Source organism: Panulirus ornatus, chromosome 19 (assembly GCF_036320965.1).
Source record: "Panulirus ornatus isolate Po-2019 chromosome 19, ASM3632096v1, whole genome shotgun sequence".
Classification (NCBI taxonomy): domain Eukaryota; kingdom Metazoa; phylum Arthropoda; class Malacostraca; order Decapoda; family Palinuridae; genus Panulirus; species Panulirus ornatus.
In genome coordinates, this window is record NC_092242.1 from 63,291,020 (window position 1) to 63,316,167 (window position 25,148).

Below are 25,148 nucleotides of genomic sequence, written 5' to 3' on the forward strand. Positions count from 1 at the left end.
TCGCTTGGAACCATTCACTCTCCTCTCCTCCAACTCGCACACAGACCTTTACTCCCTTGATAATATTTTCTTACTGCATCCAGCAGCTTTCCTCCCATGCCGTATATTCTCAAGACCTTCCACAAGGGATCCCTTTCAACCTTATCGTATGATATCTATAGATCCATAGATATACATATGTATAAAGATAGATTCTGTCCATCAAGAAACACCGGGGTCTGCCATTCACTCGCCACTGTAAGTGTGTAGACCACAAGTGAGCAAGTCAGGGATTCCTTAATGAAGCCAGCCATCAAATATCAATAATCCCTAGCCGCTGATATTGAAGCCCCTTGCCGAATATTAGGGCCCTCCGCGAATATTGAGGCCCCCCCTCCCCCTTTCCCTCCCGCCATTTCTCATTAAATTTTCCCGACAGAAAATGGATTAGAATTCTGTCTTCCACTCCACCCTCCCTCCCTTCTCCCTCCCGACCCCATCATGGAGGGGTAGGAAGGCAGGCAGGCAGACATACATGCCTGATTCGCTAATCCAGTCATCATGGAGTTGAGGGAACCGACCCTTAATTGGATTGGGATCAGCGTGAGTCTTGAGTGGCAGTTCTTTTAGGTGCTCAAGTATCCTGAAGGATCCTCGATCGCAGCTCCTGACGAAGGCATCCTATTATATTCTCTCTTAACCCCCCCCCCCCCCCCACGATAACGCTATGTGCCTCTCCAGCGCTCGGGACACTGATCGCGTCCGGGGCCGGACGGTGACTTCGAAGACCAAGATGGTGGGTGACGTAGTCGCGTGTTCGTCCCTTTTTTTAAGAAATTCCCGGTGCAGTGGGGAAGGATACGGTCGCTCTTCCTCGAGTGTTGCTACCGAATGAGGGACACCGGGTCAGGGGCTGCTGGTTGGAGGCCCACGGTGCAAGACAGGAAGCACCCAGCGGGCCCGCTTTTCATGTGTGAGTGAATGAGAACGTTGTGTGACTGGATGAGAATGGCGGTAAGAACTCGCTGCTTAAACCTCGTCTTTGTGTTGAATAAGAACTCGGGAGAAAACATCGCGCGTTCAATGTTCATCAGACAAAGGAATGATGAGAGGAATGTTCACATGAACATTGGAAAGGCTTGCTAAGTAATGGCTCCTGATAAGCTGCCAAGAATAATTACTTTCGGACTATTTAATTAACGTATAGTATTTCCGACTAGATTAATGGCTGTGAACCCTCAAAATTACCGACTTAAAAAGTGTAATAAGAATGAATGGGTCTCTCTCTCTCTCTCTCTCTCTCTCTCTCTCTCTCTCTCTCTCTCTCTCTCTCTCTCTCTCTCTCTCTCTCTCTCTCTCTCTCTCTCTCTCACACACACACACACACACACACACACACATATATATATATATATATATATATATATATATATATATATATATATAGTTTAAATCAGGTCACCGACTAACCCAAATGAAAGGGTGAACACCTGGGTTGAGTGTGGACCACCTGCCGTCCCCCAGGATTCGAATTCAGTCGGGCTTGGGCCTGGGGCCCATGCGTCGCCCATGGTCAGCAACGCTAACCACTACTACGACGGATCAGATGTATACTAAAACGAGAATATTGCACGACAAGTTACCAGTCTCATGCAATATGTATAGTTACAACCAGGTCCCAAACACTGTTTACAGTCGGTAAATCGGAACCAGTTTGGAACCAGTTTGCTCCTCCAGTTACTTTAACGTTCAACCAGTTAAGGTCTAATATACTGGAGATAACTGAGGTAGAACCAGTTTGTTAGCTTGAACTACTTAACAGGCTCACAACTTAATTGAACCCTAGAACAAGGCCCGTCGAACCTCTTTATGCCTTATGTCGACGATGCGATTTGAGTACGACTATACGACCCATGGGTATGATGCCTTGGCCTTTTGACTTGACCTTTCGTAGGTCACAGGTCAGGTCATCATACCTGGGTCATAACCGTTGTGCTGAAGGTTTGTACCACAGTGTTCGAGCGCCGTACTTAGGTGCTAAAGGGAGGGGTACCGTTGTGCTCAAGGGTCGTACTGTGCTGCTCAGAGGTCGTGCTGTTGCGCTCAAGGGCCGTGCTGCGCTGCTCAGATGTCGTGCTGTCGCGCTCAAGGGTCGTGCTTTGCTGCTCAGAGGTCGTGCTGTCGCGCTCAAGGGTCGTGCTGTTGCGCTCAAGGGTCGTGCTGTTGCGCTCAAGGGTCGTGCTGTTGCGCTCAAGGGTCGTGCTGTTGCGCTCAAGGGTCGTGCTGTGCTGCTCAGAGGTCGTACCGTTGTGCTCAAGGGTCGTACTGTGCCTCTAAGAGGTCGTACCGTTATGCTCAAGGGTCGTATTGTGTTGCTCTGGAAGGTTTTAATGAGAGGCAGCCTCCCCGTCGCTTCACTCGTAAGGCAAGTTTACCTCACCGCCCCTTTCTTTGCTCACCTTTGTTTAGTGGCTTTATTCACACCCCCACTTCCCTTTCTTTCATTGCTTAACCCCCCCCCCCCTTCCCCTTCCCCCTTCCCCCTCCATGTCTTTGTCCAGTTCCTCCTCTTATCTTTTCACACCACAACCCTTCTCTCTGCAGACCTCCTCCCCCTTTTAATATCCACGTCCTTCTGCAAACACCTGGAAATGGGGAGGGAAGAGGGGTATATATAGGGGGAAGAGGTCGGGTCGGCTGCACCTCCGGTGTTCATTATAGTGAGGGCGTTGTACAGTGTTTATGAGTGTGTATAGCTTGGCCAACCGCGGTCACGCTGATCATAAACATTTGGGTGTGGGAGACGACGTCGCACGTCACAGAAGTGAGAGGGGAGAAAAGTCTTACAGTTGACTGACGGAAGTTTGGGAGCGGTGGTGATGTGTGAGGGTGGCCGGCGAACAGTGGAACGTAATGACGAGGGGGAGAGACGAAAATATCTGGCGAAACTGGAGCAGTGCACAGACAGTGGTAATAACGAGGAGACGGACAACAGTGAGACGATAAAGAGTAAGAATTAGTGTAAGGGGACGGCTGAAGGGGGCCAGCATGTCGCCCCATATTTACGGGAAACGTCAGATGTAAATCGTGATTCACTATTTGACCGTTGCCATCCAGCACCCACCCCTCTCACCGTCTTCTTCTACCTCTTCTTTCTCCTCTCTCTCTCTCTCTGGCCTTATATTGGCCCTGTTTATATCTTACATATTTCCAGTCATCTGCGTCCACTTGTATCCTCTTATCTATCTCGCCTGTCCTCTTCCATTCTCCTCCTTCCTCACCTCCCACAACCTGCCTTTCCCCCCAGCGAGAAAACGATAGAATCATCACCCAGCCCCCTCACGTCTCCCTCTCGAACCCACCACAACCCCCCTCGAGGCAGCCACGGTACGATGACTAAAAGGCCTCACGATACCATCACCTCGAGTGTGTGGCTATCGAGGGTCTGGGAGAAGCACCTGTTGCTCCTCATTGGCCGTGTGCTGCCGGGGAACTCCAGGGGAGATGACCAGTGACAGTTTGCTGTGTCGGTCGCGTGATGGGCGGTGCACGTTCACGTTCCCCCCTCCCCCCTTAACCCAACTCCCACCAAACCCCCTCCACACCCAACTTCCCTAACGGGGTTTACGACCTGAGGACATCAAGAGTGCGTCTCAGCGATAGGACTCGCGATTGGTGAGTGATGGGGCGAGTGATAAAGAGAGATTAGCGGAAGATTAGATTAGTCGCGGCGGGTTCGTCAGCGCTGCAGTCAGGTAGACGAGACGGCCCAAGGGGCTGGGCAGTAACCGCGCCATAGAATTCGGGTGAAGCGGACGAACGGCCTATGGCACCCCAGTATGAAGGTGTGTGATGCCTCTTCTGTTTTGGCTGTTGTGTGCAGTGGAGCGCTACCGAGTCATATATACCCCTCCGTCTCCCGGGTTGCGTGGATCAGTGTGTGTGTGTGTGCGTGTTGCCTCTAGTGGTCGGTCGAACGCTCGACTCTTATAGAGTTCAGACCTCGGGAGCGACTGCCATCGAGGGTCATTGAGACTCTCGGAGTCGTGGCCACCTCTGGCAGAATCGTTGTGATGTGAACCTCGAGCAGGCTCTTCAGGTGGTCAAGACAGTGCTAACACACACACACACACACACACACACACACACACACAGAGGCGTACGCGCTGTCACCGTGTGTGTGTATTGTGGTCGTGGATGCGCCTGGCGCGCGACACGAGCGGCCACGCCAAACGTCTCCGGAGTAGTTGCCATGTCGGGTTATACTCTTCCCTTTTTTTTCATATCCGGACGGGGAAAGATAGATAGCAAAGCCAGAAAGGAAATGAAGACAGTTTATCTGTAATGGTGAATGAGGGGAGGAGGAGGAGGAGGAGGAGTCCAGGACACATTGTTCGCCGAGTGACAACGCTCCTTGAAGGCTGTAGTTCACGGTGTCTGGTTTTGAGCGTGGAAGGAGACCCTCGCTCGGGGCGTTGTCTGGCGGGGCGCGACGGGGCTTGTAAACAAACCTCACTCGAACCACGACGCCAATATTGTCTTCATCATCGTTTCCCTTCGTTACTACATTCTTAATACGTCCGTCCCGAAGGTATGTAAATACCCGCTGGTCGATGTGAATAACCGTGTGCCTATCATGCTTTTCGTCTTTCGTGACACGTTAAGATATCGGGTCGTAGTAGTAGTGGTGTGGTATACGACCCGGTAAGTAGCTGTTAGTGGTGAAATCCGCAACGCTGGGAACCAGTTTTGTCGACGTTTGAGAACGGAGGACATACGTGTGTGTTTCTCCATATATATATATATATATATATATATATATATATATATATATATATATATATATATATATATTCCCCTATCCACTTCGCGTGGCGATGCTCTTTTGTGTTCGACGTGTAGATTGGCGGAAACTTTTTTGTACCGTCCAACCTCGACTCGCTTTGAAGTCTGGTTATTTTGTTGGCGATGAAGATAGCTGGCTGGCTCACTTTTTATATTCTATTTTTTTTTCTATGTCTCTTTCTTTCTCTCTCTCTCTCTCCCACACAGCTGCAAGAACCGCTGTAAATATTTACCCGGTGTGAGTTGACAACCGATTGAGTATATCTTGTCGAGCGGTGTCGTATGTGTGTGTATGTGTGTATGTGTGTCTGTGTGTCTATGTGTATGTCGTGTGTGTGTGTGTGTGTGTGTGTGTGTGTGTGTGTGTGTGTGTTTGTGTGTGTGTCTGTGTGTCGTGTTATGCCCTGTTGTCAAAGTCCCTCAGAATGACAGTGAAAATGATTTCGTGTCAGGCCTCAGGCCTAACTCTTACGTGATGGTGAAGCATTACGCATAGGATGACTGGCGTAAAATACGCATAGGATGACTGGCGTCAAAATGCGTATTGGATCTTAGTTTTGCTGATGGTGGTCTGCGTAGGGGTGCAGGAATGGTTAGTTCTGGACAAGTGATGTACGCGTTCGTTAGCCATGTTATCACCGAGTTACCAGTATGTCCTTCTAGCTTTCGCTGTACTAATGTTGTTCGTTGCTCCCCCACGACCACGTTTCGTACCCTGGGCTTCGTAATTACCCCCTGTGGTCGTGAGATTACCATGAAACTCTGAAGTCAGGTTACGCGGCCCGAAAGCTGCAGTGGAAACCTCATACTCGTGTATGATTTGCATACAAGAAAATTTTTTTTTCTGTTTATTCCTATTTTTCTTAATATTTTGTTGTCCGTAATGCTAGACCAACCTTAGGAACTGAATTGACTTTTGATCATTGTTTTACGTTTAATATAACCTATTGCTGTAATTATCCACGAGCTAATTGCAGTTACATATTTGTGAATTGGATGATGTGGTTATCCACCTTGTTTTAATAATGGTGTTCCGTGTCCAGTTATAATAGATTATCAGCCTCAGTAACTAAGTCTTGTCAGACGAAGGTGAGACTGGACCGTCGGGGTCTAATAGTGTCACTATGCGATGACCGACGCAGCGGTCATAACCATGTCAGCGGTGTGGAATGGTGAAGGTGTGGTGTGACACACTGTAAACGACAGACTGTGGTGATCAGTGACAAGTGGCCCTGATGATATATTGATTCGAAAAGTGCGGTGATGATATAGTGAAGACCTATAGTGAGCGTCGGCAATGTCAACACTGATGGTGTTCGTCTAGTGCCACATGGTAGGGTTGGTGTATACCACTGTCTTGCCCGAAGCACAGTAGCGTCGTGTGGCCGATGTGGTGGCGGGGACAGTGACGTGTGGTGATGGTGTGGTGAAGATGATGTAGTGATGGTGAGTTAGTGATGAACGGCGGGTTAGTACAGCGTCTGGCCGAGCTCAACTTGATTCGCGACCCGGCCACCGTAGGCACCAAGACTCTGGTGATCACCAGGCCCAGACAGCACCCTGTACACCAAGGTAAGTCACCAGGTATCCCTCCTCACCACGACCAGGTATCCCTCCTCACCAAGACCAGGTATCCCTCCTCACCACGACCAGGTATCCCTCCTCACCAAAGCAGGAGGTGATGGGTCACTAGGAGTCAGGAGCGTCCCACGCACCAGTAGTCATTCATAGGTAAGTCGCCACTCCCAGGCACCAGCACCCTTACCCCAGGTCACGGTCACCAAGGGCGCCCATGGGGGGGCGCGGCGCGCGTGTAGGTGCTGGTTCCTAAGGCTTTGAAGAGGTACAGGAGGGTGGGGTCGGGTGGGAAAGGGCAATGGCGACCAGCGCCGTTGGAAATGTGTATTGACGCAGCGGATGGGAAGAAATTAACGAAGGGAGTAAGTTGTGAGGAGGGTCGCCGGTGACTGGTGGAGGAGGATGGATGAGACGTCGGAGTGGCGGTGGTGGAGGAGGAGGAGGAGGAATGCCCCCCTACCAACACCACCCACACCACCATTACCCGTCCACCACCTCCTCCTCCTCCTCCTCCAATAACCGCCACACCCAGCGCCACTTCCTCCCTTACCCCCTTTCCCCAACAGACACCAGGCACGCAGGCTACTGTGACGTCATCTTTATCACACACACACACACACACACACACACACACACACACACACACCATGTACGTATAGGTGTGAAGGAAGCGGTAAATTCTCTCTGCAAAGGTTAGTGAAGACAGCGTATGGTAGGCCGGGCCGGGGCGGCGACCACGCCCTCATTATACTGATGGTGCTGGCCTAACTGGCCTCATTAGCTAATGACTCACCACCTGTAGCTCCGCCTGTTGCCCCCGCCCCCACCTGTCCACACTAGTTGGGGAGGGGATGCCACCTCCCCCTCCCCCCTTCCCACACCCCCTCTCCACCCCACGCGCTCGGGGTGAGGGTTCCAGTTATACTAGGTAGGGAGAGAGAGAGAGAGAGAGAGAGAGAGAGAGAGAGAGAGAGAGAGAGAGAGAGAGAGACGGGAGAAGGGGAGAGAGGCGTCTTTCCCAGGCAGCTAGCTGTAACGGAGCACAAACCTGACGCTGGTGCCACAGTATATATATATATATATATATATATATATATATATATATATATATATATATATATATATATATATATATATATATACACACATGTCTGGGGACCGGGAGTGCCCAGGTGTGTGCATATATAAACCACGTGTATCCGTTATTGACTGCAGGTCTCCAGTCATCCCTCCTCCCCCTTCCCCAACTCCCCCTGAGTCTCTCATGTTGATATAATTGATCCGTCAGTCTGCCTGTACGGAGGAGGGAGGAGGTGGGGGGCTAATGTGGGTGATGGTGATAGTGGTGGTGGTGGTCGGGTTAGGTGAGGGGGCGCGTTGGAAATCTGGACGTAGGTGAGTAGCGGTGCAAGTAAGGGGAGAGTCAGTCACCTTAGGGGAAAGTGACGTTCCTCCCCTTCCCCTCTGTCCTTCAGGCACACTCCTGTTGAAAGGGGAAAAAAATATGAGAGGGGGGGAAAAAAAAGGGTAGAGTCTGCAGAGTGGCGCGCGCGTGAGCTGTTGACAGTGCATCCCTACGGTGCCGGGTGGCGCGTGTGGAGTTATCGTACAGCGGTGCCTCCTGCAGCTATGACTTGCACGTGTAATTCCTTCTCTCTTCTTGCTGAAATCTACGCCTCAGGTGGAGTTGATTAAATGTAATTCATCTCTATCGCTGCGCCATGAAAGTTTCCAGCGGAAATCAACAAGCAAGAAACATTATTTGCCCGTATTTTTTCTTTCTTTTTTTTACCTTTGTATATCCGGTATGCGTGCACAGTGACCGTGCTGGCGGACGGTCTTCAACACACACACACACACACACACACACACACATGCCCCTAGTATTCCCGGACTATTTAGATAAGGCAGCAGAGATACGTATTCAAATAACCGTGCGCACACTGCAGCGCACTTGGTAGGGTTAGACTTAACAATTCCCTTCAGGTTTTTCCATTATACCATCTGTGACCAGGTCATGTCAAGCGAAAAACAGGACGTAAAACAGAGAAATTAAAAAAGAAAAGAACTGGTGAGGGATGTAGGTGCTTGATAAAGTATATTACTAATAAAACTCGTTTACCTGAATATTGCTATCCCTCTATATTGTGCCAGCTTTATTTTCTTAATTACTGAATTCTGTTACGCCGTTCAATTTTGAAAGCGCTTAATGTCGCCCATAAAGTTCATATTTTCACCCGACTATGAGGCATATTATCAGTTTGTGAGGGACATACATCACACAGTTCAATATCTTTTATAAAGTGTATTTTATTGGTATATGAACCAGTTTTAATTTGTGAACTGCGTGTCCCATTTTCTCTGAACTACACACCCCCATTTTCTTTGTCAACTCCATATCCCATTTTCTATTTTTTTTCTTTTTCTTTTGCAGACGATGGCGACACGGACCAGGAGACGGATCGCCTGCTGGGCCAACAGAGATCCGACGACCCGGGCTTCTACGACGAGAAGGTAGGTCCGTCTGGCCAACAGTTGTGATACCCAACATTACAGTGGACGATTGTGAACCCACACTCTCTCTCCCCCGCGTACAGAGATGCCGGGACCTGGTACCATCACTATACACACACACGTGTCCTTCCTCTACAAGGAACCTATTCGTATTTTGATTAATGTATGTGTGATGATCTTTAGCTCTACGAGAGGGCTCCCGAATATATGGGTAACGACCCTTGAGCACGATGGTATACGACATTTTTTTTTTTGGGGGGGGGGGTGACGATGGCTTGGTTAGCCTTTTTAAGGGGTCGTAGCATCGTGGCCCCCCTGAGTCGTACCATTGTGTTCTAGGGTCGTGGTCTTTGTTGTTGATGAGGACAGTGGTATAGGAAAACAGACACCAACAGTTCTGGGGGGAAAAAAAGAGGGTACGGAAAAAAAAAAAAAGAATGGTGGGGAGGTGTTGTATATTCATTTAATTGAACGTTCGTTGGTTGAGCGGATGGTCTTATATTTATTCGCTCCTGTTGCGACGCTGTGTATAGTGTGTGAGTGAAACTTTACGCAACTGGCTATATATATATATATATATATATATATATATATATATATATACAAAGATTATTTACTATTATCTTTATTTTCTCCCTGAGCGTTCATCTCCTAATTCGTTTGTTGTGGTTTCGCATATCGTACGTGTGTCTCGTTCCACATCTCTCATGGAAAAATCATACCTCGCATGTTGTCAGCGATTTGTGCCACATCTTGCGAAGGTGGTTTTGGAAGACTTCGCTGACGGGATCGTCGGGTTTTACCGCGTGATTTGCGGAATCGGATTTCTGTAGCTGTCGCGCCTCGTTGGAGTCATGACATATGAAGGATTTGATTCCCTCATATCAGAATCTCTCTCTCTCGCGTCTCGTTCAGTCCTTCCGCCGTCACTGATCCTCACATTTCTGTGATTCACAGTTTGCAGACTTTCAATCCTCTTTTTTTACATTTTATTTCGTACACCGCTGATTCTCACGTATCGGTGATTCCCCACGATTCTTTTTAATGTCGATGATTCTCACACCATTTAGTGTCTGTCGAAATCTCTTTCTCTTTCGCTAGACATTTGAGCTTTGGAAATCTTTTAGCTTTCCATGTTTTCCCTAACGCCCAGCACCTGGCCTTCATTTTATAAAATGGCAGCTTTTCTACTTCGTCCAAATTGTATAGATTTTTCGCCATCGTTTCTCCATCGCATGACTCGTTTTTTATAAGTCTCTTGAAAAAAAGGCTTGGCTTCCCGACTCCGTGATCAGAGCCATCGACGTGAGAGAGAGTGTCCCGTCCAGTGACATTCTCGAAAAGGCGATCCTCTTCCACCTCCTGTGGCGATTCTCGTCCATAAATGCTCCATTGCCCGTGACTGATCATAGCCCCGTATGCATTGGTAAGACGTGTGTGTGTGTGTGTGTGTGTGTCGAGTACCAAGGGGGCTTATCTTCCCCCCCTCCTCGAGTGACGGGCATGACCAATTGACTACGCCGTCGGGATCTCGACAACACTAGGCAGGATTCAGAGGCGATGGTAGCTCCTCCTCCCTCCAGAGGAGAGGTAGTGAGGTAGGGGGGGGGTCTGTCTTACAGGGGCATCACTACAGAGATGGATACGAGAAGGTCCATCCATCTCCACGCACGGGATGCTGTGCTGTGCTCTGGAAAGAAAATGGACCGTTGGGACACAGAATAGTTGATCGTTGCTCCCATGTTGTATGGAGTATATTTGTGTGTGTGTGTGTGTGTGTGTGTGTGTGTGTGTGTGTGTGTGTGTGTGTGTGTGTGTGCTCAATTTAGTCTCGGTTTAAAGGTGGGATGGACCCATGCCCACCAGCTCTGCATATATATATATATATATATATATATATATATATATATATATATATATATATATATATATATATATATATATATATATATATTGTTTACGTATAACACCAGCCCGCCATGTTGTTTATGCTCATAAACAACGATATTATTGACGATGTTGTATCGTTTGATATCTAATTATGATTAACCTACCAAGCTCCCCTGGTCAGCAGCCTCCACCTACAAGTCTACGGGGACACAAACATACATTTCACTAACACGACGCAGAGAAAGTCTTGGGCGGAACACACCCACGTTTCACTTACGCCAACACGAAAATATATAGTTTTGAAGTTTATCATTCTAGAAATCACTAAATACAGGATGTTTACGGTGTGTTATGAACACACCTTCCCACCGCTCTGCTCTGGCATGGTGGCCATAGGTCTGTGTCCAGCTTTGAAGTGATGGTTCAGTCACTATTTTGCTCTGGGTTTGGAATCACCCGTTTGTGATTACTGACATTGGACGGGGAGGGAATGGTACACCCGTCTCTGTGAGGAAAGACAGGTTCTCAGTTCTGTCATGGTGTGAGTAGTACTGTCTGTGAGACCTTTCCATGAATTCCTGTACCAAAGATTTCTTGTCTTTTCATTGTGTTCTAGCCTCGTGCAGCGCTGGTGACTGGCGACTCTCTTTAATGACCTCGCTAGCTTTTCCGTTCCCCCTCTCTCTCTCTCTCTCTCTCTCTCTCTCTCTCTCTCTCTCTCTCTCTCTCTCTCTCTCTCTCTCTCCCCGCGGCGTGGAGAGGCGTGGCGTGCCTCAGTATGTGAAATGAGTTCCGGGTGGCGTGCCTGGCATAACAGGTGGTCCCGAGGGAGGAGGAGGAGGGGACATGAGGTGTCTAAGAGGAGAGGAAGGAGAGTTAACTAGGGGGAGAGGAAGCGTGTGTTGGCTTGGGGGGGGAGGGGGGAGAGAAGCGTGCACACTGTCTTGGGGAGGGAAATGTACGCGCTCACTCCACCTGCTACCTCCATTGTTGTGATCAGTACAACTAACGTTGTAAACGTTTCAGGTCTTGGAAACGGTGAGTGAGTTACACCCACCACAGACAAACGTTTGGCGAGTCACGCCCGCCACAGACAAACGTTTGGCGAGTCACGCCCGCAACAGACAAACGTTTGGCCAGTCACGCCCATCACAGGCAAACGTTTAGCGAGTTATACTTAACACCGAACAAACGTTTTGTGTCTCGAGCCCACTACCTCGAGCCCACCATACGCCTGGGTACGAAAACTCCCTCCTGCAGTGGCTTTCGCTTTTCAAATTAACATTTTTCGGTCGAGTTTGTGTTCCCTTGTAGTAGTTGTTGTTGTTCTTGTTCTTGTTGTTTCTCGCGCGAGAGAGAGAGGTGAGGCATTTGTATTTTCATTTCCCGCCAAGTTCGCCCCGTCAAGGTGAGTGTGAGTCCTCCCTAAACCATTGCGTAGTTCGGAGTGACGGGCCCACTCTTCGCAGTGGGCCAGGCGCCTGGCACCTCGTATGCTGGGGAGGGTCTGTAGTGGCGGAGTGGATGGAGCCTGGCCAGTTGGGTGAGGCAGGCGGGAGGGGTATGCGAGGGAGGAGGAGGAGGAGGGGGTGGTACGCTGGCCAGCAGTGTGAGGGAAAGGTGGGAGGGTCGGAGACCCCAGTGTGTTGACTGAGTCTTCCTCACATACGGCGATGTCTGCTTACTGATGAAGAAGTATCTGTAAGTCTATCGATCTATCAGTCTATCTATCTATCAGTCTGTCTATCTATTTACTTATCTATCTGTCTACCTGTTTATCTGTCTATATGTGTCTGTCTGTCTGTGTATCGCTCTTTCTTTCTATCAATCTATTAGTCTATATATATATATATATATATATATATATATATATATATATATATATATACATTTATTCTTAAATGGCTTAAGTGTCATAACAGTACAACAGGTCTCGGGTGTGGCTGCCTCTCTCACATTTGTACAAGTAATGGAAGAGAAAGGCATTCGTATTATATCTTTTTTATTTCGATTAATTTTTGCCACTGAAACATTTTCAGTGGAATTCCCAGCAGACTGTTAGTGGCTGCTAGTGTGGGAGGAACTATTTAACGGTTCTTTAACGGTCTGGACGAAAATGGGGCGTGAGTGCTGAGGTGATCACGTGACACGAGGGAGAGTGGGAGGTGATGGAATGCGTTTTGTGAAGTTTTATGAAGGTTTTTACCTGACGGTTACCACTGACGTGTGTGTGTGTGTGTGTGTGTGTGTGTGTCTGTGTGTCTGTGTGTGTATGTGTCTGTGTGTCTGTGTATGTGTGTGTGTGTCTGTGTATGTGTGGGTGTGTCTGTGTGTGTGTGTGTGTGTGTGTGTGTGTGTGTGTGTCTGTGTGTGTGACTGATGTAATGGTCGTTTACCCGGTGGACGTAATTAGATGACTATGTAATTCCATTCTTCCTTTCCGATGGAATGTCCTTGTCAGTATACACTTTGCCACGTGGTCATCCACCCCCCGCCTCCCTACCCCTCCCCAGGTCGCCCCCAGTCATCAACCCCCTTCCTCTAACCACCCCCCCCAGCGCCACCCCAGCCATGCCCCCCTCCCCTCTTCCTCACCTCCCTCCCCCTCCCCCCAACCCTTACCTTACCCCTCCCCCCTTCCTCACCTCCCTTCCCCTCCCACCACGTCACCCAGCCCTTACCTCACCCCTCCCCCCTTCCTCACCTCCCTCCCCCTCCCCCCAACCCTTACCTTACCCCTCCCCCCTTCCTCACCTCCCTCCCCCTCCCCCACGTCACCCAGCCCTTACCTCACCCCTCCCTCCCCCCCCACACACCAGCTGTTGGTATCACCTTCTGGATCATTAACCCTCAAACTTCACGCTGCATTACTCTGCCTCCCTGACGTGGCCCCCAAGACCCCACGTGCCGTGCGGCTCAAGTTGCCCGTACGGGTGCGTAGGAAGATCGCCCATCTCTCCTACTGGGGCTCAGCACTGTATGGCCGGGCTGTCTCTCAGCTGGCGCCATGAATACGTCAGTGTAAGAATTATCTCGTAATCTGGGTTGGTTATCTCTCACCTGGATGGATTATCTCGTAATCTAGGTTGGTTATCTCTCACCTGGATGGATTATCCCTCACCTGGCTTAATTATCTTTCCTCTGACCTAGGCTGTCGTTGGCCTGGGTTAAGGGTATGTAACCACCGTAGCCTGTCTCTTACCGTGGCCTGTCTCTTGCCGTGGGTCTGTCTCTCTGTCTCTCCCTGGCCCGCCGTCAGCCCCATGAGCCTGGCGGCTGTAACACCATCCTCAGTTGCCCTAATGATGGCTTGCCGGGTCCTGTCTCTCTCTCTCTCTCTCTCTCTCTCTCTCTCTCTCTCTCTCTCTCTCTCTCTCTCTCTCTCTCTCTCTCTCTACGTTTATCGTCTGGCTTGGCATTCCGGGATATGTGTCCCCTCCCCACCCCGGTAATTAACCATGTAAAAGAAGAGGCCCTTAGGAGCAAAGCGTTGTAGGAAAATTGTATTATACGTTCGCGACGGGGGGAGGGAGCGCCTCTCTCTCTCTCTCTCTCTCTCTCTCTCTCTCTCTCTCTCTCTCTCTCTCTCTCTCTCTCTCTCTCTCTCTCTCTCTCTCACACACACACACACACACACACACACACACATTGTAGAGAGTGTTGGAAGCATCTGCCGGGCGGGGGGGTCGGGTGGGAGAGGATGGTACGCCCTTTGGTTCTTAGACGAGAGATACTGCGATACGTCATGTCGGTCAACCTTCGTGTTGGGGGAGGAGGTCAGTGTGGCGTCCTTTATGCGTCCCTCAAAGGCTGGAATTGGACTGGGGAGAAGTCGTTTTTACACCACCCTGGGGTCCATCCAGCCACTGACCACGCTCCATTGAGGGAGTCCTCTCTCTCTCTCTCTCTCTCTCTCTCTCTCTCTCTCTCTCTCTCTCTCTCTCTCTCAAAGAACATATTTGTTTGTCCCCTTCATTGTCTTTTTTTACTTTTTTTATATCCGTTCAAACACCGTCGCATCATTCCCTTTTAAAATTATTCGTAGCGTCACTGACCACCATTCCCTAAACGTAAACACCGATCAGCTGATCACGGTACCGGTGTTGACCACGTGGTGGTCAAACGTAAACATTGATCAGCTGATCATCATGGACCAGCGTAGAAGTCGAAGTAAACAGCTTATATAAGACACTGTAGTTATAGGGAAAATATAATTGCACAGTTTTCATTTAGCCTTTATTTATGTCATTATATACATGTATATATTTCTTAATTTATTACATTATTTCATCTTTAAAACGGACCGTAAGAAAGCGAGTTTTGAAATTCTCATTTCTCAAAAGTTTTTTCAAAAATTTCATTATCTATTGGAAAGCTTTGCCTTAAAAGTTGACCGAGGCCTCGCTTGAAATAACTTACTGGTTTTGCTAAGAGAAGATATATGGATATGATTATAGCAGAGGTACTTTTAGTCTTTGGAAATGAATAACATATCTGGTTCGTTTGTGAGGAAGACGATATAAGAAATTTAGAATCTGCTTGGGATAGGAATTATAATTCAGGTCAGGCGACTAATTGTACCTTGGAGGGATCCTGGCCATAACCGTATCATACGCGAACTTTCGCTGTCAACATTGTTCGTTGACGTTAAAGCCCAGGATGGAAACTCGGGGTAGGATGAAAGGCGGTGTCTGGCAACCTTGCCTGCTGTCCCTTCCCCCGTACCCAGATGCCGGGCCACCTACCCCGCTAACACCCTACATGCAGCGAGGACTGACCCGTCTTTTCCCAGCAGGGATCAGCTCTTAAAATCCCTCCTGACCGATACTTCGTAGGATTTTTTTTTTTGAAGGCACTGCTGTGAGCGCCATCTGCTCTTGTACGAAACGACGGTTAACACAGGGAAAATAATAATAATGTGTGAAATTCTCTTCCGTAGCGTTTACTGATACGTAACAGAGGAAAATGAGAATAATAATGTGTGAGATTCTCTCCCGTAGTGTTGTTCACTGATGATTTTAAAATTAGTAAAGGTTAGGGTAGGAAAATGTGAAAAATATACGTAAAGGGAAAATGAAAAAGTGGAAGGCAAGTGTTCGGAGGAGTGGAGTAATTTGTTGTTGTTGATGGTGATGTAGCCGTCCGGAGGCGCTGTTCTCGTGTCTGGATCCATGCACAGCGTGGATGGCCGCGGCTTGGCTTGCGCCAAGTCAACGCAAGGTTAACAGTAGAACCTGGAACCTTTTTTTTCCCTCTCTAGAAATCCTCTAAGGCAGGAACTTTCTCGGCAGTCATCACTAGTGCCGTATTTATGTATGTCCGAGGGAGGGAACAGTGTCTCAACTCGTGCCCCTTGACTTCCGCAACCTTGGTTTGTGTAGGTTTAAAAGCGTTCGTACACACACACACACACACACACACACACACACACACACACACACACGGTGGGTATTTTGAAGGCAGGTTAGTGGATGGCCTCAGGCAACTGACAACATTTGTTTATGACCTTTTCCAGGAGATATATCGAGGCATCGCCTGCTCCAGCATCTCATACTACCTCCATAAAGGTCAGGGGACGGCAAGTATGAGGTCAAAGGGTCAGCACAAGTGTAATAAAGGGGGGGGGGTCGGGTTATCACATCCAGGTGTGTGTGTGTGTGTGTGAGGTCATCGGTCAGCGCAGGTGTAAGGTCAGGGGTCAGTACAGCTGTGTTCGACAGTGACGTCCCACTCTGCCAGGAAGTAGTTAGCTGCCAGGGGTGTCTGGAGACCCAGGTTACGGGTCAGCTGGTTCAGATCCACTGCCTCCCGACCTGCGCTCTGTGGGAAGGAGAGGGGGAACAATAGGTCAGGGTCTCTCTCTCTTTCCAGACACTCATCATTGCGTCCATAACCTTGCATATAACTCGCCAGGTACGCTGAACAAAGACGTACCTCTGTATTTATAACATTCATCCTTTTCTTTCCATTCGACAACAGTGTGACCCCCTACCGTAAGATAATCAGCTGCAGTCCCATCCACTCCAGTCGCCATGCCGCACTACATTTTACGCAAGGCATTCACCACCTCTTCTCTTTTCACCAGAACCACTTGTCATGACTCTCACTTCGCGTACCTCCACGTCCCAAACACTCCACATCTGCCACCGTATCATCTGACACACTAAGCATCCCCTGAACACACACACAACGCACACACACACACACACACACACACACACACACACACACACACACACACACACACACGCACGCACAAGCGCGCGCGTGCGAACGAGCGTTTTGATGAAGTGAACAAAATTCCCTAAAGTGAAATGTCAGAAACAGATTCTGCATGTGCCCTAGTCCAGTTTTATTTGAGTCTTGATGAAAAGATTCAATATATATATATATATATATATATATATATATATATATATATATATATATATATATATATATATATATATACATAATCAAAGTCAGGAGGGAGACGCGGTTGCTAGTCCACGGGCCATTTAGAATCTTGTGGCTTTACCTTGTTTTCTATTAGGTTAGATTGGATACTAGAAATAAAACATGGGCACACGAGCATCTATGTCTGTGTGACCTTTTGACTCAAATAAAATATTCCCTCAGGTCAAGGCAATGGGAGGGCTTGGGGGGGGGGGGGGATTGTGGCGTGTGTTGGTGTCGCAAGGTCAAATGTCAGCCAATATTTGCACAGGCCGTGGGTGTATGACTTTATTACGAACAAGTATTTGAAGGAACTGTGTGTTGTAGGCTCATTTTATGGTCGTAGATTGTAGTCATGGGGATTATGGGGTCATGGGAGGGATGGAACCATGGGAGATATGAACTCATGGGAGTTACGTGATGTCACGAGGTGGAGGGGAGGGGGGTTACTGAAGGTAAACTCGTAGGTCAGTGAAGTCACAGATGTGATGACGTGGGGGGTGTGTGGGACGTCGGAGGGTCATGATGTCATAACCTGTCATTAAGAAATGATGGGGTGGAATATCATTAGCGCCGTGGACGTGATTGGGTAATTATGGGGTTAATGAAGGCAAGGAGTGTCGTGTGATGGGTTGAGTGATGTCATGGGGTCGTTCAGTCATGGGGAGCAATGTAATTATGAGTGAGTAGATTTACGTCAGGAATCACATGGGAAGGACAGGGAACAGAAGACCTTATGGGTCTGTGACCAGGGCCTCTCAGAACGTGACTTGGTGTGGGTTCTACGGGACCTACTGACCTGGCATGACCTGGCGGTGGGAAGACCTGGGGTGTTGGAGGGGAGGGGGCTCTGTTGCTTGTAGACTAGGTACACCAGACGATGACGACCTGACCCCGTCCCAGGTCGCGGCCCTTCGTACTGCACAGCCTCCAGACCTGTCCCCAACACGTACAGGTCAGAGGGTAGGAATATATTAGGTCACAGATGCTGATACGATAAAGATGACCTGTCCAGAATTGTAGGTCAGAGATTAAAGATCAGAATTGTTTATCAGGGTGAAACCCAAGTGGGACCTGCATGATAGATGAGGTTAAGTGCAATAATCTGGTTACTGGAGGGTGACCTACCTGGTGGAGGGTGACATGCCTGGTGGAGGGTGACGTACCTGGTGGAAGGTAGCTTGCCTGGTGGAGGGTGACCTGCCTGGTGGAGGGTGACGTACCTGGTGGAAGGTAGCTTGCCTGGTGGAGGGTGACGTACCTGGTGGAGGATGACGTACGTGGTGGAGGGTGACCTACTAAGTGGAGGGTGACCTACCCTGTGGAGGGTGACCTACCTGGTGGAGGGTGACCCACCTTCCTGCAGGTGATCGTTGGGGACGTTGAGGATGAGCCAGTTCAGGTAGGGCGGGTCAGGGGCGTCCAGGTCCAGCAGGAGGACGGCATAGTGGTGCCCTTCCTCTCCCGGGAACCTGCCGGAGATCAGGTCCATCCATGTCAGGTGGTAACAAGACCCTCCTCCAGGAGGGGAGGAGGTGGGTGGGAGAGAGGGTCGACTGTGGACCGGGTAAGGTGAGGGAGTAAACTCTGGACAATAACATCACCAATTTTGTCTTTTTTCTACAGGTAGACTGGTAGATTTCTACCGTACATAAGAAATCCTCATTTATTCAGTTATTGTTGTATTCTGCAGCTTCGGGCATTTTAGGTCGCCCATCAGCGGTAAACAGAATAGGTGATTTACATTGGGAAGTCGCTGTTTACATGTAAATGTATGTGTTTTGTACCACATGTAAGTGGCGTCTGTTACCTTGACCTTCGGCGTCACTTTTTTTTTATTTCAAAGGCTATGAGTCTCCCCATGTGTGAGATATATCGATGAAACGAACCTAACTAACTGTGGCCGGACCGCAATGAGGTCTCTTGTTCAGTCTCAGACCACGAGTGGGTCGAAACAAGGTCCGAGACCACAGCTACTGCTCTGTGGTCGGCTCCAAAAGGCTTGAAATTTTAGGAAATGCTCCAGTTTGTTTGTTTTTTTGTTTTGTTTTGGTTTTTTTTTCATATTCGTTTGGTAAACAGGAAATGCGTGGCGCGACATTCGTTTGTGATTGATCTTTGGCTAGTGTGGGTGTGGCTTGTTTGGCCGGAAGTGTAGCAGGTGTGGATGGACGGGTCGAGTGTGTGTGTGTGTGTGTGTGTGTGCATATCAGTTCCATGAATGCCACAGAGAGAGAGAGAGAGAGAGAGAGAGAGAGAGAGAGAGAGAGAGAGAGAGAGAGAGAGAGAGTATGTGTTCCTGTCCGCCCCACTTGTTGCTGGGGGCTTAGGAGCGACAATATTCCCACCCACAGTACATGTAACTCGGGTGAAAATTATATATATATATATATATATATATATATATATATATATATATATATATATATATATACAGTTACTATATAAAACAGTCACTATGTCGAAAAAGAGAACGATTCCTACATGTATCGAGAGGAGGTAAGAGCCGGGCGGTAAGGTACGTTCTGCTTAGGGGAAGGTGAACTGTTGCGCTCCCTCACATAATGGGGAAAGTTGGAGTTAGATGGAACTAGAGAACTCGGTAATGGTGAGGTGCCTCACAGGGTGTGTGTGTGTGTGTGTTTGTGGGTGTTTACGCCGGGTACGTGTTGCTGCTTCCATTACGTAATGGATGCGGCTGTAAAAGCCAAGTTGGTATTTCCTGCTCGTGTGTGTATATTTTCCCTCCCTCTTGCTAAATAGGAAATGTTGCCTTCGATCCGATCATGAGCTGCGAGGTAAGCTGAAAAATAAGTCTACGCTCTGAAGGAGAAAAAAAAAAAAGATATTACATGATCAGGTAAGCTGGATATTAGCATTTTCAGCTTGAGAGAGAGAGAGAGGAGGAGGGAAAAAAAAAGAAAGAAGGCTTAGCGTGAAAAAAAGCTGCTTAGCTCCGCGTGAGGAAGGCTACGGGGGAAGGGTTGGCACACCTTGCTACAGATGGCTCGCTTTCTCCCCAGCGTAACTTGAGGAGGACTATAGGAAAACTGTCCATAACCTTCGTTATTGTCATATCTACCAAATGTGTGATCTCAGAATGTATATCTTATGCTAGGGTGGGATCCTAACTAATTTACAGTACACAACATAAAGATATAACAAGTAAATTATAAAGAATCGCAGCGTTATACTATAATATTTTAAGTTGCCCTGTGAGATATAGTATTATTATTATTATTATTATTATTATTATTGTTATTATTATTATTATCAAAATTGTCATTATTATTATTATTATTATTATTATTATTATTATTATTATTATCAAAATTGTTATTATTATTATTATTATTATTATTATTATTATTATTATTATTATTATCAAAATTGTTATTATTATTATTATTATTATTATTATTATTATTATTATTATTATTATTATTATTATTATTATCAAAATTGTTATTATTATTATTATTATTATTATTATTATTATTATTATTTGTTGTCATAAAGGTCTGTTAGACGCAAGAGCATCATGTTGAGTGTATGACCAAACTCCAAATCTCAGAAACTGGATGAATAGACAACATGTTTCTGAGACTTTTTGATCATATCGGTATGAAAAGCATATGTAGTGCAGCCGGGGCTCACAACCAGAGCCACGATATTTTTCCCTATTCAAGCTAAACTTCTCCCTAGTGGAGGGGGAATTTCAATCATCAAGAAATATATTCCCGTAACTTTAGGAGCCTCAGACTTTACAAAAGGGGGAGGGGTTGGGGGGGGAAGAGAAATAAGGGTGAAAGTTTTTATTTATGGCAAAGTTTTTCTCTCTCTTTTTTTTTATCCCCCTCCCTCCGGAGATATTAAAAGTTAATAGCCCGAATTGTGTAACTTTGGAGAAATATTTGATGGTGGACACCTTGGTTTATGTCAGGAGTGGGGTTGTGGTGGGTGGGGGAGTTGAGATGTAGTTGAACCTACTGGATTGGGTCGGGGGTTCATGTTTGCTCTAGGCTGTTGAGGAACGGACTGGAAAATACGCGGGCCTGTCATAGAACTGTACTGGAAAGACTTATGCTGGTCATGGAACTGTACTGGAAAGACTTATGCTGGTCATGGAACTGTACTGGAAAGACGTGTGCTGGTCATGGAACTGTACTGGAAAGACGTGTGCTGGTCATGGAACTGTACTGGAAAGACGTGTGCTGGTCATGGAACTGTACTGGAAAGACGTGTGCTAGTCATGGAACTGTACTGGAAAGACGTGTGCTGGTCATAGAACTGTACTGGAAAGACTTATGCTGGTCATAGAACTGTACTGGAAAGACGTGTGCTGGTCATGGAACTGTACTGGAAAGACGTGTGCTGGTCATGGAACTGTACTGGAAAGACGTGTGCTGGTCATGGAACTGTACTGGAAAGACGTGTGCTGGTCATGGAACTGTACTGGAAAGACGTGTGCTGGTCATAGAACTGTACTGGAAAGACGTGTGCTGGTCATGGAACTGTACTGGAAAGACGTGTGCTGGTCATAGAACTGTACTGGAAAGACGTGTGCTGGTCATGGAACTGTACTGGAAAGACGTGTGCTGGTCATAGAACTGTACTGGAAAGACATATGGCTGTCACAGAACTTACTGGAAAGCCTTGGGCTTATGCCTGGCGTGGGCTGGGTTGATGTCGTTGCCCAGGTGGAGACAATGGTGGTCGCCGTAGTTCACGTTGACCAGGAAGGGCGGAGGGGCGTCCAGGAGTTGTGGCACGACCCCGTCGCCTCTCCACTCGTTCTCCAGGTACTCCTGCCACTCCTCGTCGCTCAGCTCCACCGCCTCCACCTGCCAGGGAGTGGCAGACGAGAGAGTTGGTGGAAGATGACGAGTGGAAAAGGTAGGAGAAAGTGCCGTATGGAAAGGGATGCTGGAACGTTGAAAGGGGTAAAAAGGAAAAAAAAAAAAAGACGGGGGCAGTTTGGGGAGGAGAACGTGCTGGAAGCGAGGAAGTGGGAGTGGAGCAAGAGTGAGCGAAGAAGTGAGAGAGGGAGTGGAGTGGAGGGAGAGTGAGCTGGCCGGGAGAGGAGGGAATCACATGTGTATATGTCAGGAGGGCGAAGACCAGATTACAGTACGTTCATTGACGGTATGACACCATCAGTCTGCTACTTCGTTGGATAATGCCCTTTCTTCTTTTTTTTCTACCGATCATTTTCATTTTCCAGGCAACGGATGCTGGAGGGGGAATGAAAAAAGAGGCATGGAACGAGAGAGAGAGAGAGAGAGAGAGAGAGAGAGAGAGAGAGAGAGAGAGAGAGAGAGAGAGAGAGAGAGAGAGAGATTCATACATATATATATATATTTGAACGTAACAGAATTTCATCATCGTTGAAAGCTCAGAGTACAGCACATGCAACCCTCAGTTATAAACTACTCAACCGGGGGTGGTTTTTTGTTGTTTTTTTCTCAAATACACGACGCAATAACCTTTATGACATTTAAAGCTTATAACTCTGATCTGCCTACACTGAGGCGCGTTGTGCTTGGAAGGTGAAGAACAGTGTATGTTCTTTGTGCCGTATGGAACACTTCAATCCTTAATTCTTTCAATCTCATTCCTAACAGTTGGTTCTGGAAACATGAAAAAAAGAGATGTCTGAAAAGACCATTTTACCATTCGCTCTGCGATTGGCTATGGCTCACCTGAATCGTTGGTTCGAAGAAGGAATGCCTGGAGACCGAACCTGGGGCCGCCTGGAGGGCTTCTGCCAAGGCGGGGAACTCGTTCAAGCGTTTGGTTAAGTCGACTGGCAAGTGATTGGGCACTTCAGGAACTCGCGGGGCGTCGGGATTTCTCGGGGTCTCCGGATGCCGTGGAATACGCGAACTTGACTGGGTCTCGGGAACTCCTGGAAGAATCCCGGACGCTCTCAATCTGTTAGGCGGTTTGGTGGACCTGGAGTTCACTAGAGTTTTAAGTGCCCCTGGAGCCTTTGGGCTATTTGATACAAACGGAAACTCGGGAGGCCTTGGGGCTTCAAGGGCTCTTGGGTTGTCTGGAACTCGTATGGCCTCTGGAACCCTTGAGGTATTTGAGGCCAACGAAAACTCGGGAGTTCTTGGGGCGTGTGAGGCCAGTGGAAACTCGGGAGTTCTTGGGGTGTGTGAGGCCATTGGAAACTCGGGAGTTCTTGGGGCGTGTGAGGCCAGTGGAAACTCGGGAGTTCTTGGAACTTCAAGGGCTCTCGGGTCTTCTGGAACTCTTGAGGCATCATGAACTCTCAGCCTATCAGAGGAGAGTCTTGGGAGTTCGTCGACGTCTGGCTGAGCCTCTGGTCTCCATGGCTTGTCACTGGGCGTGAAGTTGTGCACTGGTCTTGGAGGGTGCGAACGAACTCCAGGACGTTCCTCCACTTGAGTTGCACCAGGTCCTTGAGTGTGTGGGTACCTGTTGGTTAGGTCTGGACGCTGAGGCGCTCCCCCTTGCGGGTGCCGACTGCCCTGTGGAAGCCGATGACCTTCGTGGTTGTTCAGAACCTGTCGGAATCTCTGCACACCCCCGAGGACCCTTGTGGTGTGGATGCGGTGGCCTGGCACCGACCCGGGTGCCACAGACCGCTGGCACTGCCCTTGTAGCGTCATCAGGAGTGCCAGGAGAAGAGTTGAAGTACTGTAGAGGCTGGGTGGCAGCGCCATCTGAAGACAAAGGTGTGTTGTTGACACGTTGGAAGTCAGATCTTAGGTATGGGTTAAATATAACCCCCTTCCGTCTCTCGCTCTGTGTTACCTTGCCATCAACGGCATTCGGTAATGTCGGGTCGAGACGGGTCACCAGTCTCTGAATATTGCAGCGGAAGCCGAGGCCCTGGTTGGCCCAAGAGGTCAGAGGTGACTCAGGTGAACAATGTAATTACGACAGCGTGCTGAAGGTCGCGACCCGGCCAGGCCAAGCCAGACCAGGCCAGCCACCGCCTGACACAACACGACACCTCCCAAGACGTCACAGCGAGCCGCCCTCTGACGTCACTGGGCCTGAAAAACATAATTGTAATTAGTTTGACCTGTAAACTGAGGCAGCGTTGAGGTGGTGTTGCCTCTTGGCCTTAACCGACCCCCTGAATAGAGGTTTATTTTCCTGATTTTCATATACACGGAGGAGGGGATCCCGAAGAGCATGATGCATGTTTACGTGAGCGGAGGGAAGGTTGACACATAGTGCATTTGTTTGTATAACAACACTGGAGGGCCTAGGAGGTGTTTATGGTGTCTTAAGAGAATGGTACAACTGTGCTAGCAAGATCTTGTGTGTGTGTGTGTGTGGTGAGTATGTGTTCCTGTCCGCCCCACTTGTTGCTGGGGGCTTAGGAGCGACAATATTCCCACCCCCAGTACATGTAACTCGGGTGACAATGTATATATATATATATATATATATATATATATATATATATATATATATATATATACAGTTACTATTGAAAAAATGTATATATGTCCGAATCAGAGAACGATTCCTACATGTATCGAGAGGAGGTAAGAGCCGGGCGGTAAGGTACGTTCTGCTTAGGGGAAGGTGAACTGTTGCGCTCCCCCACATAATGGGGAAAGTTGGAGTTAGATGGAACTAGAGAACTCGGTAATGGTGAGGTGCCTCACAGGGTGTGTGTGTGTGTTTGTGGGTGTTTACGCCGGGTACGTGTTGCTGCTTCCATTACGTAATGGATGCGGCTGTAAAAGCCAAGTTGGTATTTCCTGCTCGTGTGTGTATATTTTCCCTCCCTCTTGCTAAATAGGAAATGTTGCCTTCGATCCGATCATGAGCTGCGAGGTAAGCTGAAAAATAAGTCTACGCTCTGAAGGAGAAAAAAAAAAAGATATTACATGATCAGGTAAGCTGGATATTAGCAT

The 25,148-nt window shown here is 48.2% G+C and overlaps 2 protein-coding genes across 31 annotated transcripts in view; one reads left to right on the forward strand and one right to left on the reverse strand.

The window, feature by feature from the left end:
- LOC139755581 (uncharacterized) overlaps nucleotides 1-25,148 on the forward strand; it is an 887,125-nt gene that overhangs the window by 719,409 nt on the left and 142,568 nt on the right. For all 30 annotated transcript variants that reach the window (XM_071674063.1, XM_071674071.1, XM_071674089.1 and 27 more), the window contains one exon: nucleotides 8,837-8,916. In XM_071674063.1, the coding sequence (XP_071530164.1) occupies nucleotides 8,837-8,916 (80 nt within the window). The remainder of the gene's footprint in view (nucleotides 1-8,836; nucleotides 8,917-25,148) is intronic.
- Nucleotides 15,029-24,446, reverse strand: LOC139755580 (uncharacterized). Its single transcript, XM_071674062.1, has 5 exons — nucleotides 22,944-24,446; nucleotides 21,889-22,085; nucleotides 18,598-18,713; nucleotides 18,041-18,177; nucleotides 15,029-16,626 (listed from the first exon to the last, which is right to left on the reverse strand). Exons 1-5 carry the CDS (start codon nucleotides 23,934-23,936, stop codon nucleotides 16,498-16,500), a joined length of 1,572 nt encoding a protein of 523 aa, XP_071530163.1. The 5' UTR covers nucleotides 23,937-24,446; the 3' UTR covers nucleotides 15,029-16,497.